This window comes from Gouania willdenowi, chromosome 13 (genome assembly GCF_900634775.1).
Source record: "Gouania willdenowi chromosome 13, fGouWil2.1, whole genome shotgun sequence".
NCBI lineage: Eukaryota > Metazoa > Chordata > Actinopteri > Blenniiformes > Gobiesocidae > Gouania > Gouania willdenowi.
In genome coordinates, this window is record NC_041056.1 from 14,207,399 (window position 1) to 14,223,433 (window position 16,035).

Below are 16,035 nucleotides of genomic sequence, written 5' to 3' on the forward strand. Positions count from 1 at the left end.
AAGAAGTTCACCGCTCTTCTGCCTGTAGTTTCTGCTTTCCCTGAACATGTTTTCAGTGTGCATGGGGCAGGCATGGTTTTGATTTCAAACAGGTTGAAGAACTCCGTCTTAGCCAGAGACCTATTGCTCTGTTCGTCGATCACTGCATACATGTTAACTGCTCTGTCTTCATGACCTTCTGAGTAGACTTTCACTAAGCAGATCTTTGAGCAAGAGCGTGAGCCATTACTTTGACCACATATCTCTGTGCACTTTGAGATAACCGAAGGAGAGTTTGTAGTTTGCTCATCAGCTTTGTATTGTTCACTTTGTGATGTGTCACTCTTGGGAACAGGAGTAAGACCTGGATGAAGTGCTGATATGTGCTTGGAACTGTTGCACTCCACACATTTAACTGCCACTTTACAATCTTGTGCTATATGCTGCACTGAACCACAACACCTGTAGCAAATGGGATGCTCTTTGAGAAAGGCTTGTCGTTCCTTGATAGGTTTGTCTCTAAACATCTTACATTTTCTGAGTGGGTGTGGTTTCTTATGAATTGGGCATTGTCAATCTGGTTACTCCATTTTCCTTTGCCCAGGATAGCTTTGAGTTTTATCTGCAGCATCTGTTTTGTGAACAGACACAGTAGTTTTGCGATTGTATGCTGTGGCCCTTTCTGTGTGCATAGAAACTTCCCTGTGATGGCTCGATGTAGCGAAGCTTGGATCGTTTCTCATTTTAGCTTGTTGCTGCACAAACAGTACAAAAACTGAAAAAGGGGGAAATGACACACAACGGTTTACTTTATACTGTGATACCACAGTGGTCCACTTTTCCTGTAAGTTGAAAGGAAGTTTCTCTACTATTGACCTTACTCCTCGAGCTGTGTCCAGATACGCCAGAGTAGTGCACCATCTGCTTTAGCACACTGTAACTCTAAAAGGAGGTCAGCAAGTTCTCTTAGCCTACCATTGTCTTTGTTTGATAGTCTTGGGAAGTCTTCTACCTTTTGTAGTAGTGCGTCCTCAATAGCCTCCGGGGAGCCATAACACTCTTCGAGGCGCTGCCAGACCATCTTCACACCTGCAGTGGGATTGAGGGTGTGTACAGCACGGATCCTTTTTACCTGTTCTGAAGATTTTGGTCCTAACCATTTTGTGAGCAGGTCTAGTTCCTCTCTAGCTGACAGATTTAAGTCTTCAGTTGCCCCAACAAACGAGGCTTTCCATGCCCAATAGTTCTCAGGCTTGTCGTCGAAATGCAGTAAGCCGGTACTGACAAGTTCTTTGCAGATGAGATACTTTGCAAAATCTTGTGCTCCATTTGACTCAGCCGAGTTGTTGTTTGGAGGTTGAAAGGTGTGAGCTATTGGGTTTAACGGATGGGTGTTTGTTGTGTACCCAGGTACCTGTTGTTCTTGTTTTATTGGAGGAGGAACATACTGGGTTGCAATAGTTAGCTGGTTAACTGACTGATTGTCTCTCGTTTCTGTAAGTAGTAGTGGCCTGTCAGAAACTGCAGAAAAGAGTAAATCACAGTGTTGTGTAACATATTCACTGGTTCGTTGTACTGTATTAAGAGGCTCAGCTTCAGTAAGGGGCCTTATATTTTTCTCCCCGCTCTGATTTTCAAGTTCTTCATAAGCAGCAGCTTCTGCTTCAGCTGCAGCCACTGCTTGTTGAGATTTCAGAATATGAAGGCTGACATCTAAATCTGCTTTCTGCTTTATTATATTAGCCTCTTTTTCAGCAAAGGCTAGTTGAGCTTTGGCTGCTTGCATCCTGGCGTAGGCCTTAGCGGCTGAAGACCCTGATGATGCGTAGGACCGGCTGCTGGTAGCCCTGGACCTGGTATCGAACGCGGTGGAGTTTGCTGCCCGTCCAACGGTTGGCCTGTAGCATCCAGCTGCCCTGCATCGACATCTGAACAATGCTCTGCGTCTGCATCATTCTGGGCTCTATATAAATGCATTGAACATTCAATACTCACACAGACGAATATTTCCGAAGGTTTAAACGTTTTAGAGCCCACACAGCGTGTTTATGAGGCTTTTCCGTCCTTGTTTCTGCTGCACTGCTAGCTTGGTGCACGAGAAAAACGTCAAAGATTGTCTATGCACTATGAGCACCCACTCTACTATAAACAAAGATCTTTTGTGTTGAGAAGCTTCACTCTGATCACTGTTTTTACCTACAGCTTTTTAACGTATTTTAGCATGAAATTAACTTATGTATCTAGTACATTATGAACTAATTTGTAACTTTTAAACTAACTTAACACTCTTATGAAATGATTAGTGTCTTTGACTCAAATGCATGACTGTCCCTATTAGAAGATCTATGCCTAACAAAACACATTTTTTTTTAACCATATTCGTTTTATTAACTTTTAAATCTGGGCCTACTTTACCCTGTGCACCGCCATGTTGAAATGACGTCATTGATGGCGTAAATCGCCCCTTTCAGCCTATTGAGTTCTATGGGAGGTGAAGCATTCAGGATCATTTATCAACTTTTTCAGTCAAAATGACAACTTGTGCTGCTTTGGGTTGCTCTAAAAATTAGTAAAAGTCAAAAAAAAAAAAAAAAAAAAAAAAAAAAGCCAAAAACTGTTGTGACCACAGGGGGCGACAGTTCCAACTCTGCTGTTCCATAGACGTCATGAAGAAGAGAAGAAGAGAAAAAAAAAAAAAAAAAATGGACAGAAACCATTAAACCATACTTTCAACCACTGGTTCTTTGCAGCAGACAGATACAACTTGGGTTGGCATTATTGAGCAGCAGTCAATCCTGGTTGCCTGCATTTACATACACATTGACTTTTTTAACTTTTATTCATTTTATAGAGCAACCCAAAGCAGCACAAGTTGTCATTTTGACTGAAAAAGCTGTTAAAGGATCCAAAATGCTTCACCTCCCATAGAACTGAATGAACTGAAAGGGGCGATTCATCATCAATGACATCATTTCAACATGGTGGTGCACAGGCTCTCAAATGTAAAGTAGTCCCATTTTTAAAAGTTAATAAAATGAATATGGTGTGTCCATCTGAGTATCTTTACCTCCATCACTTTCAGTTTGTGTTCTTTCATTTTTTCTTCTTAAAGTCCATGCAGAGTGGACACGCCCCTCCCTGGACATTAAAACTATTAGCTGACCCTTCAGTTTCCATCATCTGGTCTAGACCCCATCACTTCCACAGACAACAGACAGAATAAAGCTCTGAGTCAACATGGCACCATGGGATGCACTTATTCATTGACATCTTTAATTAATGATTATTTAATGTTCTGTAAGCCTTGAGTTTTTTTCTTCATAGTTTTAATTTCTAGCACGGAAATGTTTCTCATTGTCTCAATTATTATATGATACGTTTCAAGCACAGATTGTTATAATGCATAATAAATGTGATTGACTTGAGTCATCACACATTTCAGATAGTTTTTAAGTCTTGGTATAAAGAGACTTTAACAGGATAACAATGATGTGCAGGGCTGCACTAATGTTGTCCCTATACAATAACAACAACCACTGCACACGCCACCAGAGAAGCTTCCAGCTAATATTTTACAAATATGTGATGTGACAAAAAAAAGTTCACTGATGCTGACATTGAAATATTGTGTGACAATAAAGATATTGTGAATGGCCTTCACAGTCTCCCGACTTAAACATTATCGAAAATCTGTGGGTAGATCTTAAAAGAGCTGTGCATGCAAGACGTCCTAGGAATATTGCAGAACTGGAAGCCTTTTGCAAGGAAGAATGGGGAAAAATCCCAAATAATAGAATCCAGAGACTTGTTGTTGGCTATAAGAAGCGTTTACAAGCTGTGATATCTGCCAGAGGGGGTGTTACTAAGTACTGAAGGTACTGATGCTGTAGGGTGCCCCGACTTTTGCACATGCCAAAATTATGTTTTTCATTTTTGTAATTTTGTTCAATTTATAAAATAAAATGTAACTATGCATTAATGTTTCCTGACAATATTGTCTTTTTTTCCCATATACCAGAGAGACAGTAAATATGAATATAACTTTTTAAATATATAAAATATGCTGTTTTTAAAGGGGTTCCCTGACTTTCGCACACAACTGTATTTGCTTCTGTCACAGTTCATATACGAGGCCTAATGTGAATTGGGTATTGAAGGATTTTTAAAAAACGGGTCAGCAGTAAAAAAGTTTGGGAACTACAAACCTTTCACAGTCCTGTACCCCTTCAGACATTTAACCTGAATCCTTGTACCCCCTTCTCCTGCACACTTAAAAAAACACAATGATATGTCATATATACATTGTATCCCAACTGTGAAATTTGGCATTTTCAGTGAGAAACAATATATTCTATTTTGGAAAAAGAAATTGACCAAACATTTAATACTTATATATATATATATATATATATTCATCACCCCAAAAATGTGAAATCCAACTCGCTACAAGATTAATGAGAGGCTGAGGTTGAGAATATGCACAGAACTCTGCGTTGTTGGGCTGAATTTGTGAGAGTCTGAGTCTTTAATCTTAATCTTGGAAAAGTCTTGTTCTGTGTTTTGTTTTCAAGTTTATCAAAACTGAAAATCCATTTTCAAGCCAGTACATGGTGGCAAAGGGCGTCAAGCATGTTTGGCTAGCGCAAAGCAACGTAGCTCTCGCCATATTTGTGCTTTTTTGATTAGATTTTTTGTCACCACTAGAGGGTAGACTTACAGAGGCCAATAAGTCATTTGTGGCAATGCATGGAGGCTCCTGACTGCTGCTCTTTTTATATTCTAGTTTCCAATCTTGTCACACTGTTTAAAAAAAATTTTTAAAAAAATCACGTACCCCCATGACACTTTGCGTACCCCACTTTGGGAACCTAGGCTCTAGAGACTTTGATTGGAAACTCTCAGAGACTGGCAGAAACATTCACTCTAGAATGTGCCTGTTTTATCCGCTTTTGACTTTGTTTGTGTGTTCACACCACCCAAATGAGGCAGAGTGTCCGAACAAATGAATCCTAGAGCGTTTTAACAGCTCTAGGGTCCGTCAGTGGGAATGCACCCTGAATTTTACTTAAAATTTAAAGCTATACAAGTCAAGACAAATTTTTAACTCTCTGTGTCTTGGCAAAAAAGTCGCTTCAACTTGCTTGTTTTTAAAGTTAAGTTTTTGTTTGGGACTGCTGTGCTTGACTAAAAGAACAAAAAAGACAAGGGAAGTCTTTGAACATTTAGGTACCATGTGATCAAAAACAGAGGGGAAAAAATAGATTACCTTCAAACTAAAAGTAAAGGAAAAACAGCTGATATGAGTCTTTTTTTTCCCCATTGACTGTAAGAACAGCCAGTACAGACTTACTGGAAAAAGTGACTTAAGGATACAGTTCGACGATGCTGTGATGTGATTGTTACATTGTCTAATGTTGTTTTGAAGAAGCCTACATATTGTTTGACAAGCAGTATGGTGGTTTAAAAACCACTCGCTGTCTCCAGTGAAGCATTGCAGTGTGGTTTATATAAAATAAGAGGTTTCACAGCTCCCTGGTTCTCCAGCAGCAGCAGCAGCAGCTATGATGTCATTGGTAGAACAGGAGGGCCATTATTTTCTGTATGCTAATGCTCACGTCCGTGAAACCTGGTGATGCCAGTAATGAAACAAGAGAAGACTTTGAAAATGCCTGATGTCTGATAAAGCGTCGGATCGTGTGTATGTGTAACTACCTCCTGACTATTGAATGGCAGCTCTTGTCACCTCACGTGAACCTGTAGAATCCACAGAGGTTGCTCAGCACTTTGTCTGAAAACTGCCTGTTCAAAAGCTAATTTGAGGAAGCACTTTATACGTACACTGCCATTTAAGACATTTTAAAGCAGTGGTTCTCAACCTTTTTTGGCTCAAATACCCCCTTTCTCTTACTTTTGAATCCAAGTACCCCCTTTGTCCGACGAGAACATTTTGCACAGAATTCTGTGAAAAGATAACTATAGAGCATAATGATGGAATGAATAAATGATAATGCACATTTTAATCAATCTAATTTTGTAAATAAGTGGAAGGAAACAGTATTTAGTGCCTCCTGAATAGATTTATTTCTATTGTTTTTATCATTTACAGTCATCACCCTCCTGGTGGTACCAAGACTGATCTTTGTATTATTAGTTCATGTTCTAATCAAGATCATTTCTATCATCTGTCATTTTGTGTGTTTTTTGCATCATTTTGTGTGTTTTTTGCATCATTTTGTGTGTTTTTTGTGTCATTTTGTGCATTTTGTTGTTGTTTTTCTGTTATTTTTATTATTCAGTATATTTTTCCTCTTATTTTGTGTGTATTTGTTGTCGTTTTTGTGTTATTGGTGTTATTTAAATTATTCTATCTCAGTGTGTGTGTTTTTGGTGTTGTTTGGTTGTTTCTAATGTCTTTTTTATGTTTCCCTGTTATTTTTGTGTATTTTGTAGTGATCTTGTGTGTTTTTCTCTTATTTAGTGTGTCTTTGTTGTTGTTGTTTTTGTGGTTGTTGTTGTTTTGTGTGTTGCTGGTAATATTAAGTATTTTTTTCTCTTAGTGTGTGTGTTTTTGGTGTCATTTTGTATATTGTGTTGTCGTTTGTCTGTTCTTGTTATTATTCAGTAAATTTTTCTCTTATTACCTCCACCAAGCACAAAGCGCCGCTGCGCGCAAAGCACAGAGCGGAAGGTTTTGTCTACCCTCCGTTTATCTGTCATTCAGTCTGTCAGTGTGTTAGCAAGATAACTTGAAAAGTTATGAACGGGACAAGGAACAGGTGATTCAATTTTGGTGATGTTTCGGCTATCAAATTTTCCCATCCACACTGTGGAACTTCTTGTTAATAATGTCATAGGTTCTCTCAGAGTCAACAGCTCAATGTTGACAGGTAGTCAGGGTAATCCTGAGTTTACCATGTTACCTTGACCGGGGCGTGTTAGCTGAGCATGAGCTGCTTGGCGGTCTGCGCTCTCCGAGTGCTTTTCTAGTTTTGTCTGTTTTTGTTGTTGTTTTGTGTGTTGCTGGTAATATTCAGCGTGATTATCATTTTTAAAGCGCCCATATTATGCTAAATCAAGTTTTCTGTGCTTTAAACATCATAAAATTGCTATTTAGGCTTCATACACATGCCCAAAGTGTTTTTTCATTGATTCCCTCAATCGTTAGTTAGAGAGTGATTTTCTCCTTTCTTACTGCAGGGTGAGCCCAAACACCTCGCTCCAATTTGATGACGCGTTCCCACTTTGATTACAAATTTGCTCTCTGCCGTGACTGACATGTAAACAGACACGTTCACGAATGTGAGCATTTCAGCGTCCTGTATGTATGTATTTTCTACAGTCTATGTATGTACCGGCGAATGCCCCGCCCCCACGCTCTGCCTCGTGTTGATAAAGCAGCATGAGCTCGGCTACGGAGTGGCTGGGAGGAGGGCGGGCCATCCTCATGCCCTACATCACCGTGTCGTGAAGAGGAAGTCAGTGTTCCGTCTATAGACACGCCCACTCATGAATATGCATAAGTGGGACACAAATCAGTTAGTGTAGAGTTGCTCAGAAAGTGACTTTTCAGAGGCTAAAACTCTAGAAAACAGGCGAGTTTGGGAAAATAAACCTCAAATACTATGTTTTTGGAGTTCTTAGAACAAATGGAGATGGGTGAAAAATAGCATGATGTGGAAACTTTAACTAAAAATAAACATTATATAACCCCATATGTTTATTGCTTTCATTTGTTAATTTTCCACTCTCTCACTCTCTCTCAAGTACCCCCTGTAGTGCCATCGCGTACCCCCATTTGAGAAACACTGTTTTAAAGCAGGCTGCTGTTAATGTGAATTCACCAACATATAAGCTAATTTATGAGGCAAAAACACAGAAAGACAGTGTTAGCCCATAACCTTAATACATAAGCAAAGTGTTATGATAAAACCACCATGACCACATCTTAATATTAGTTGTGTGTGTTGCTATTAGCACCCCATCCTCGACCCTGACCTCCCCAAGCACCAATGAGACACTCAAGTGTTTGCTCTGCAGTAAATAGCATAGCAATTAGCTGACAGTTAGCTGACCTGATGGTGGTTTTGAATTTATACGTCCCAGTACTAGACATCAGAGGCAATCATATCAGTAACGCTTAGGAACCCTGACACAGCATACACCAGCAGCGTGTGTAAAACAAGCCTCTGCAACTGAGCAAGAGAAAATGAAGCAGTAGAGCAGAGATTACAAGAAGAATAACAAGCACACAGTTGATTCTAAGTGGAGGATGGAGGATGACAGTTCTTTTTTAAGCCCTGGAAAGAAATATAAAACATGTGGTTCTAAAAGGTACCTAAAGATCTGAGAAACTATCATGATCCCCACATTACTAATTGATAGAGGCATGTGCTAGGCTAGCTAACAGATAGATAGTAGTCAATTTGTACTATAATATTTCAGTGCAGTTTGCACTTCCTCAGTTTGGGAGTTCTAGATCCCTCCCAAAGTCCAAAATTATACAGAATAATTTCAGTTCATCTTAAGCTCAGTGGAAGAGAAAGTGTGCTTATGAATGCATGCAAGTCAAATCTGCACAAAACAATCCTCGGTAAACGATATGCTATGCAAAAAACAGCCGAGTGGTGTGATTGGAGATGATCCAGCATCGTGGCCAAAACACCTCACTGACAGAGAATGTTGCTGACTTGTTCAAAAAGCATCAGTGCAAATACAGACAGACTTTCCTGAAAACCAAGACAATCTGTGATTTAATAGAGAACAAATGATTCAGTTGTATGTTTTTGTTGTACACTCCTTGGGGATGAGAATACACTGGTAGGCTCAAGTGGATTTAATAAGTGTAAAAATATTCATATCCAACTGAAAGTGTTAAAAATAAATTAACAAATGAGCATACTAAATGTCGCTTGACCTCTACAAGGCCAAATATTTCGTGATCATACTCAAGTGGAAAGGCCTGTTCAAAGAGTTTGCCTTTGGCCCCTAAAATGCTAAGTCCGCCACTGTATATATTTCCGTTTGCGTGGGTTTTCTTATTTTTTCAATTCAACTTTCAACTTTATTTATATAGCACAAATTACAACAAAGTCATCTCAAAGCGCTTCACAAAATATAGAATCCATAGTTAGAAAGAAAGAACCCAACAAGATCCACATGAACAAGCTTTTAGCAACAGTGGGAAGAAAAACTCTCTCTTTTTTATTGGAAGAGCCAGGTTCAGAGGTGGCAGCCATCTGCTTCCACTAGTTGTTGGGTTAGTGAACAGAAGGGCAAACAGGAAAGGATAGAAGGATAGTTGGTCCAGGTGTCCCAGACTCGTTGAGCCTCGAACCATCGATCAGGAACCACCAGCTCCAGCATTAAGACTGAAACAGAAAAGAGAGCCCTCTGTGGGCGAGGAGAAGGCACAGACTGCAGGAAAAACATGATATACTATGATACACTCGTTCCTAATGGTTGGGTTATCATTAAACGTCTTGCAGCATCCTCCATGCTCTGAAACGCTACCAATACAGACAAGGTTTTGTCTCGTACTGGTTACACGTAATGAGTCTTTAAGGTAGGTTTATATCTTGTTTTTATGTTTTAGTATTAAAGGTTTTGTTCTCCAGTCTTCCTTGTTTGGTTTTGGAATCCAGTACACTGATTATTTCACTCCAGGTCAGTCTGTCTGGTACAGTGACCTTTTGTGTCTTTGGTTGATCATTATTTTGTACGTTGTTGTTTTGTTATTAAGTATGGACTGGGTTTATAAGCACTACTCCTGCCAGGTGTCTCCTTCTTGCTCTGCAGTTGGGTCCTAGACCACCTAACCATCCTGTGACACACTTTATCAATCACATTGGATCAATTAGACACTTTTTCAAAATTATTTTTGTTGGTCATAAAAGCAGTACATGACTTAAGGCCTCTGATAATATCATTTAAAATGATGGGGGTAAAACTGGGGCAATTCACCATCTCATATCTGCCAACTTTGTGTAAAAAATGAACCACACAAATAATTAGTGCACACATTTAGTAATAAACCTTACGATTACACTTCTGTGTCTGTCACGTTTTTATTCCACTTGCCAAAAATGAAACGTGTACTGACTTTGTGTAAAACATTCATTAAAGTAGCTGAAATCTATATTGTTTAATGTGTTTTTCTCCTCTCTATTAAATTACCTTTTTCCTTATCCTTTTTTTGTGCAAATATGAGAGGAGAATTACATTTTAAGCTTAATGCCAACACTGCCCTCTAGTGGAACAGATTTGCTTTAAATTACCCTGGAAAATACATGAAAAACCTTGATCTCATGCATGTGTGTAAACTTGTTTTCTACAATTAAGGCATTGTTTGATTATTTCAAATTTGTAAGACTCAACTGTGATAGATTTTTAATGTTTTTTGTTTTTTTTTATCCTCAGCTAACTTGCAGTTTCAATTTCAATATAAATATAATATTCACAGAGTAGATTATGTTAAACAAATCTCTCTTCTTAGCTCTGTTTTACTGCAGCTTTTATTAATGGTGCGTTGTTAAGGAAACAAGCCTTGGATTCCTACTAGTCTGATTCATGATGTATTGTTGTGATTTTCCACTAGAGGACGCCATGGTTCTCTGTTTGTAAAACTGGTCAACCATCTAAAATTTATAGCCTGTAGATTTATCCACTCGGGTTGTGAGAAAATGTTTTTTAATGGAAACCCAACTTCCATTTGATTCAGATATAAACACACACAATGTAAAAGTCATCAGAAATGAGCAGCAGTAATGTGTCTTATAGCAGTGATTTAAAACCCGCACAGGAGCGTATGTGTTTGTTTTTAAACTAATATAAATCCGCAGACTGGAAAATGATGTCCTTAAATCTTATTTGTCCACCTAAACTGACTTATGGAAGCTGGCCCTGTTGCATAATTATTCCAAACAGTGATTTGTGAGCATGCTCCCAGTCTGCTGCTGGGCCAAAACACAAAGACGCACAAGCACCCTCTAGATCAGTGATTCTCAACTGGCGGGTGAGCCCAGCCAATAGGCTTCAACTTCCTGTTTTTGAGACTGCGGTACCGTGCACGGAAACAAGGCCGCGCACCTATATCAATGCGACCTGATGCGACTTTGTTATGTTCCGCAATGCGTGTGCAGAAAAGTAGAGTTTTGGCTTCTGGTAGATTGGGAGAGGCAGTGAGAGGAAGTGAGGTTGTTTGGGGCGGGACATCGAGACATTTCACAGAAACTCCAGATATGTAGCTTTAAATTAGAAATTTAGAAAATGAACTCAAAATACAATATTGTGATAACGTTTTAAAGTTTTCTAATAAATAACAATGCATCAAATTTATACAGCGCTTTTTTTGGACTCTCAAAGTTGCTTTACAGAATTAAGTAAGCTACTGTTGTAGCCACAGCTGCCCTGTGGCAGACTGACAGAAGCAAGGCTGCTAAAGTGCACCATCAGCCCCTCCGACCGCCACCAACACTCACACACTAAGCAATGTGGGTAAAGTGCCTTGCCCAAGGACACAATGACAGATACCACTGGAGTGACTGTCCCCCACTGTGGCACCTGGAATTCTCAGTGGTCTCCCATCCACCTACTGACCAGGCCCAGACCTGCTTAACTTCCAAGATCTAACAGGAACAGGCCATGACAGGCTGGTATAGCCAAATCTACAGAAACTGGCGAGGGCCATTTCACCATATGACAATAAACACATTGTGACCGTCTACAAAATGCCATGTATCATTGAACCAAAAACTATACTTTGAAGTTGGGTGTAATAAAAGATATTCTTTCTCTTTTAACTCACAGCGTTATATTTCAACTTTAATCTCGACATTTCGACTCTATTCTTGATTTTCCCAAAATTATTTTCTTAATCAAAATTGGCCCTAATCCGCTTCTGTACAGTTCTAGTGATTCATGAAAGAAAGCAAGAATTTGGCACTTTTTCCTTGATTACCCAACCGAGCACATGAGAAGATGAAAACTCCACGCACAAAATGACCTATGCATGTAACACTCTGACTTTGGTGGAATTGAACGCATGATTTAGTCGAGAGCCAGTGTTTCTCCTCCAAGCTTTGTGACCTTAAATCTAAACACTCTCTTTATAATAAACTTCCTATAAAATCCACAAAAGCTCTGTTAAGTCATAAAAGCTTGAATGAGGTCAGGAAAACTGTTGAATAAGGTTCAACCTGAAGCCTTGATAAACCTTTATGACTATTTATTTTGTATGTCATATAGACAGGCCATTTCATAACTCACTAACTTTCTCACTTTTAAACTCACTTTGTGTGTGTGTGCGTGCGTGCGTGCGTACGTGTGTGTGTGAATTTACAAGGAATGCAATAACAAACACTGGTAGGTCCATAGACCCTTTTTACTGCCTTGTTGTAGGCCTGTGTTCTACAAAACCTGAATACATTCAAGGCATCTTTAAAGTTTCCAGAGCTTCAAACAGAACCAAACAAGCCTTTATTGAGTTCTCTCGCTCTCTTTCTTGAGGACAAGTCCACTTTATTACACCTAGTTCACTTTCCCCTGCAGGGTAATGTAGAGATAAAAAAACAAGGAAATATTACGTAGACTTTGCCTCACATGTCTCTCAGCAGCAGATCATGTGCTCTTTAAAAGCTGACAAACATTAAGCGCTTTGTTGCCAAAATATTCAGCAGACTCCCAGTCAAAGTCAACATGACAATGATGAGAGTGTGTTATACAACCACAGGAAAGGTTTCACACTCATGTGTTTGTGTGGCTAAATGTGAGCCAACATTATTATTATTTTTTTTTTTTTTTTTTTTATACAGCAAAGTTATTGAGAAGTCAATATTTACTTACATGTATATTGTTTGTGATTTTACTATTGGTCATCTCTCACTTTTCTGACACAGGATACCTAAGCACCCTAAGCACACCCATAAACATAACACTTTGTACAAACAGAAAAACCTGAATCACAGAAATATATGTCAATAAATATTCATGTTACATAACATTTTACGTATTAACAAAATCTAAAATCTAATCCAACGCCTATCAATATTTTTTAAATTGCTCAGCCGTACAAAGGTTTAAAAATGAGAATAATAACTGAAAGATGTTTATATGGGAAGTTTGCCATTTCTAGAGCGTAATGCACATGTTTTAAACTCAAGGCTCAGGGGCCAAATTCAGCCATTTGGAGCATCCAATTCGGCCTGCAGAAGAAAGTTATAATGACAGAGAAAACATGAATAATTGTGTAAATTGAAATCAACAATATTTACAGGGGCTCACAGTTTTCCCTGTGCTTATAATGCCTGATTGTCATTTTTAATGTTAAACAATTGAAAAAATCCTTTAATTTTTCAAAAAATATGACAATATTTCCCTTATTTAAATAGAAATTGGTCAAATAAACTAGGAAATTTAAACTGAGGACCCTGTTGTGACTGATATCTGTCATTTTTTGCTTGGATATGGTCAGTTTCTTACATATTTACAATTTTAAGTATACATAAAAGCGTAAACTGGGACACAATAATGTTGAAATTACTTGTTTCTTCCGCATAAAATCTGTGGCCCACTTGAGATCAAACTGCTCCGTATTTGGACCCTGACCTGTAATGAGTTTGACACCCCTGGCCTAATGTCAATGTCATCATTTTCAGCCCTTCCTAAAGAAGGGTAAGCTAGTCTTTACAAGGAGTATAGACATATGAAGAAAGGGCAGTGTTACACCTGAGTGGGAGGAAATTTGAGCGTAAAGAGATTAGAGAGGACAGGACAAATTTGTCACTTTGTGCTACTTTTGTTCAGAGTAGTGGTTCTCAAACTGGGGTTCCTCAAGAGGTAGCTTGTTTTCACCAGAGCCGGTCCGTCTGTCTGTTAATGTGGATGTTTTATTAGCAGAATATCTCAAAAGGCTGTGAATGGATTAAAATGATATTTGGTGAGCTGTTAAAAGGATAAAGGAATTCAATTTTGAAGACTGTAATATAGACACAGTATCCAGAAAAAATCTTTGAGCAAGGGAATTTCAAAAAGTCAAGAACGGATTCAAATGAAATTTGGTGAGGTGATCTAAACTTAGCAGAGGTTTTATTATTATAAAAATATATATATAAAATGTAAACATCATTTACCCAAAAAGAAAGAAAGGAAGAAGGCCAAAAGTGCTGCTTATGTTCATCTCCACTGTAAACACGTCAGTTTGTTGACATTTTACCTCATTGCATTGTGGGATGTGTAGTCCCGTAGAAGGATGTTTATACACCATGATTTCTTGTTTTTTTCTTCAGTAGAAAGAGAGAACAGTGATTTGAATGACACAATTTTTGTTCTCATTTGTTCCCAGTATTCCCTTTGGTATCAGAATCCAGTAAATGCTGTGCCAGTAGAGAACACATCCCGATCTCTCCAGTCATGTCACGAGTCAGCAAACCCTCATGGCTCTACGTTTACTCTTCCTCGTGGACACATAGTGGTTGCACCTGCTCTTGTTTTGTTTTTCCTTATTCTCACTACCAGCAGCAACATGAACAACTCTACCATGGTAAGTCTGTTCTGATTAACACAGTCAAATACTCCTATGAGGAAAGCAGTTGGCTTTATTACCTTTTCAAAACTGTACTTAATTTATAATTATTATTATCATGGATTCTTCAAATAAACTTTTTCTTTCTCTTGTATTATTGTTCCACATTTTGCTATAGGGATTCAACTGCACACAGATTGATGATCTGCTGGAAAAGCACTACCTTTCCCCATTTTATGGAATTGAGTTCTGCATTGGGTTTCCAGGAAACCTTCTGGTTGTTCTTGGTTATTTATTTTGTTTGCCTGAGTGGCAGAGCTGCAACATTTACCTCTTCAACCTAGCAGTGTCGGACCTCATTTTTCTCTGCACTCTGCCACGCCTTTCCTACCTGTATGCACACCACCAATCAGAAACCAGTCCCTACACCTGCGTCGTCAATCGCTATATCCTCCATGTCAACCTATATTCTTCCATCCTCTTTATGGTTTGGCTCAGCATGGACCGCTTTCTCCTCATACGACATCCAACAAGGAACCACTTCCTCCTGCGCTCTCGGACAGCCCTGGTGATAACCGGGATGAGCTGGTTGGCTGTCAATGTGGAGGTTGCACCAATGATTGGACTCATGATCCAGGACTTACAAAGAGGAAATTGGAGTCGCTGCAAGGATTTTGCGAGTCTAAAAGGTGATATCAACATATTAGCCTACAGCATTGGGCTAACATTGACTGGTTATGTTTTCCCTTTGTTAGGGCTTTGTTATTTCTCCTACCAAATTGCACATCTGCTTCATAATCAGGAGAAAGCCCTGCATCGCAGAAAAACAGCATATACGCGACCTCTCAGAGTGGCGGTGTCAGCCGCAGCGATGTTTCTGTTTCTTTACACTCCTTATCATGTGCTGAGAAATGTGAGAATAGCCTCTCGACAGCCCTGGGCCGGGCTGCAGCTGTGCACGAGGATGTACATTGAAGGTTTGTACATAACCACTCGACCTCTGGCCTTCCTGCACAGTGTCATTAACCCCGTCTTTTACTTTCTAATGGGCGATAAGTTCAGAGAGATTCTGTCATCACGATTGAGAAAACTAGGCATCAGGAATAAACTGCAGAGAGAAGCCTCATGTCACCACATGGCTTGACTAAAAAAAAAACACAGCTAATCCAAATAATGTGAACCAGTATTTTGAATATGGATGTATTTTGTGTTTTAATTGCTTTATTAATCTATATGTCAAAGTATGTGAAGCGTAAATCAATTTATTGCTATTTCCCTGTATAATTTTAATCACGTCCTACTTTTCCTGATTACACACAGCTAGATAATAATGAGAATATTGATTTGTTATGTTTTTGTAATTTAATTACTGTGTAGTTATGGAACATTTTTAAGGTGTCATTTTTAAATTGTTGTAAAATATTTATATTTGTAAATATGTGTAAATATTTCAATGAATATTAATTGAACAGATTCTAACTTTTTCTTGACTGTTGTTAGTTCTTTGTGTGTGCTCAATACTATACAGTCAAAACTTG

At 38.8% G+C, this 16,035-nt stretch overlaps 1 protein-coding gene across 1 annotated transcript; it reads left to right on the top strand.

Annotated features, from left to right (window-relative positions):
* The first annotated feature begins 14,498 nt into the window (after positions 1 to 14,498).
* On the top strand, positions 14,499 to 15,674 carry LOC114474818 (succinate receptor 1-like). Its single transcript, XM_028465352.1, has 2 exons — positions 14,499 to 14,515; positions 14,676 to 15,674. Exons 1-2 carry the CDS (start codon positions 14,513 to 14,515, stop codon positions 15,639 to 15,641), a joined length of 969 nt encoding a protein of 322 aa, XP_028321153.1. The 5' UTR covers positions 14,499 to 14,512; the 3' UTR covers positions 15,642 to 15,674.
* The last annotated feature ends 361 nt before the right edge of the window (positions 15,675 to 16,035 follow it).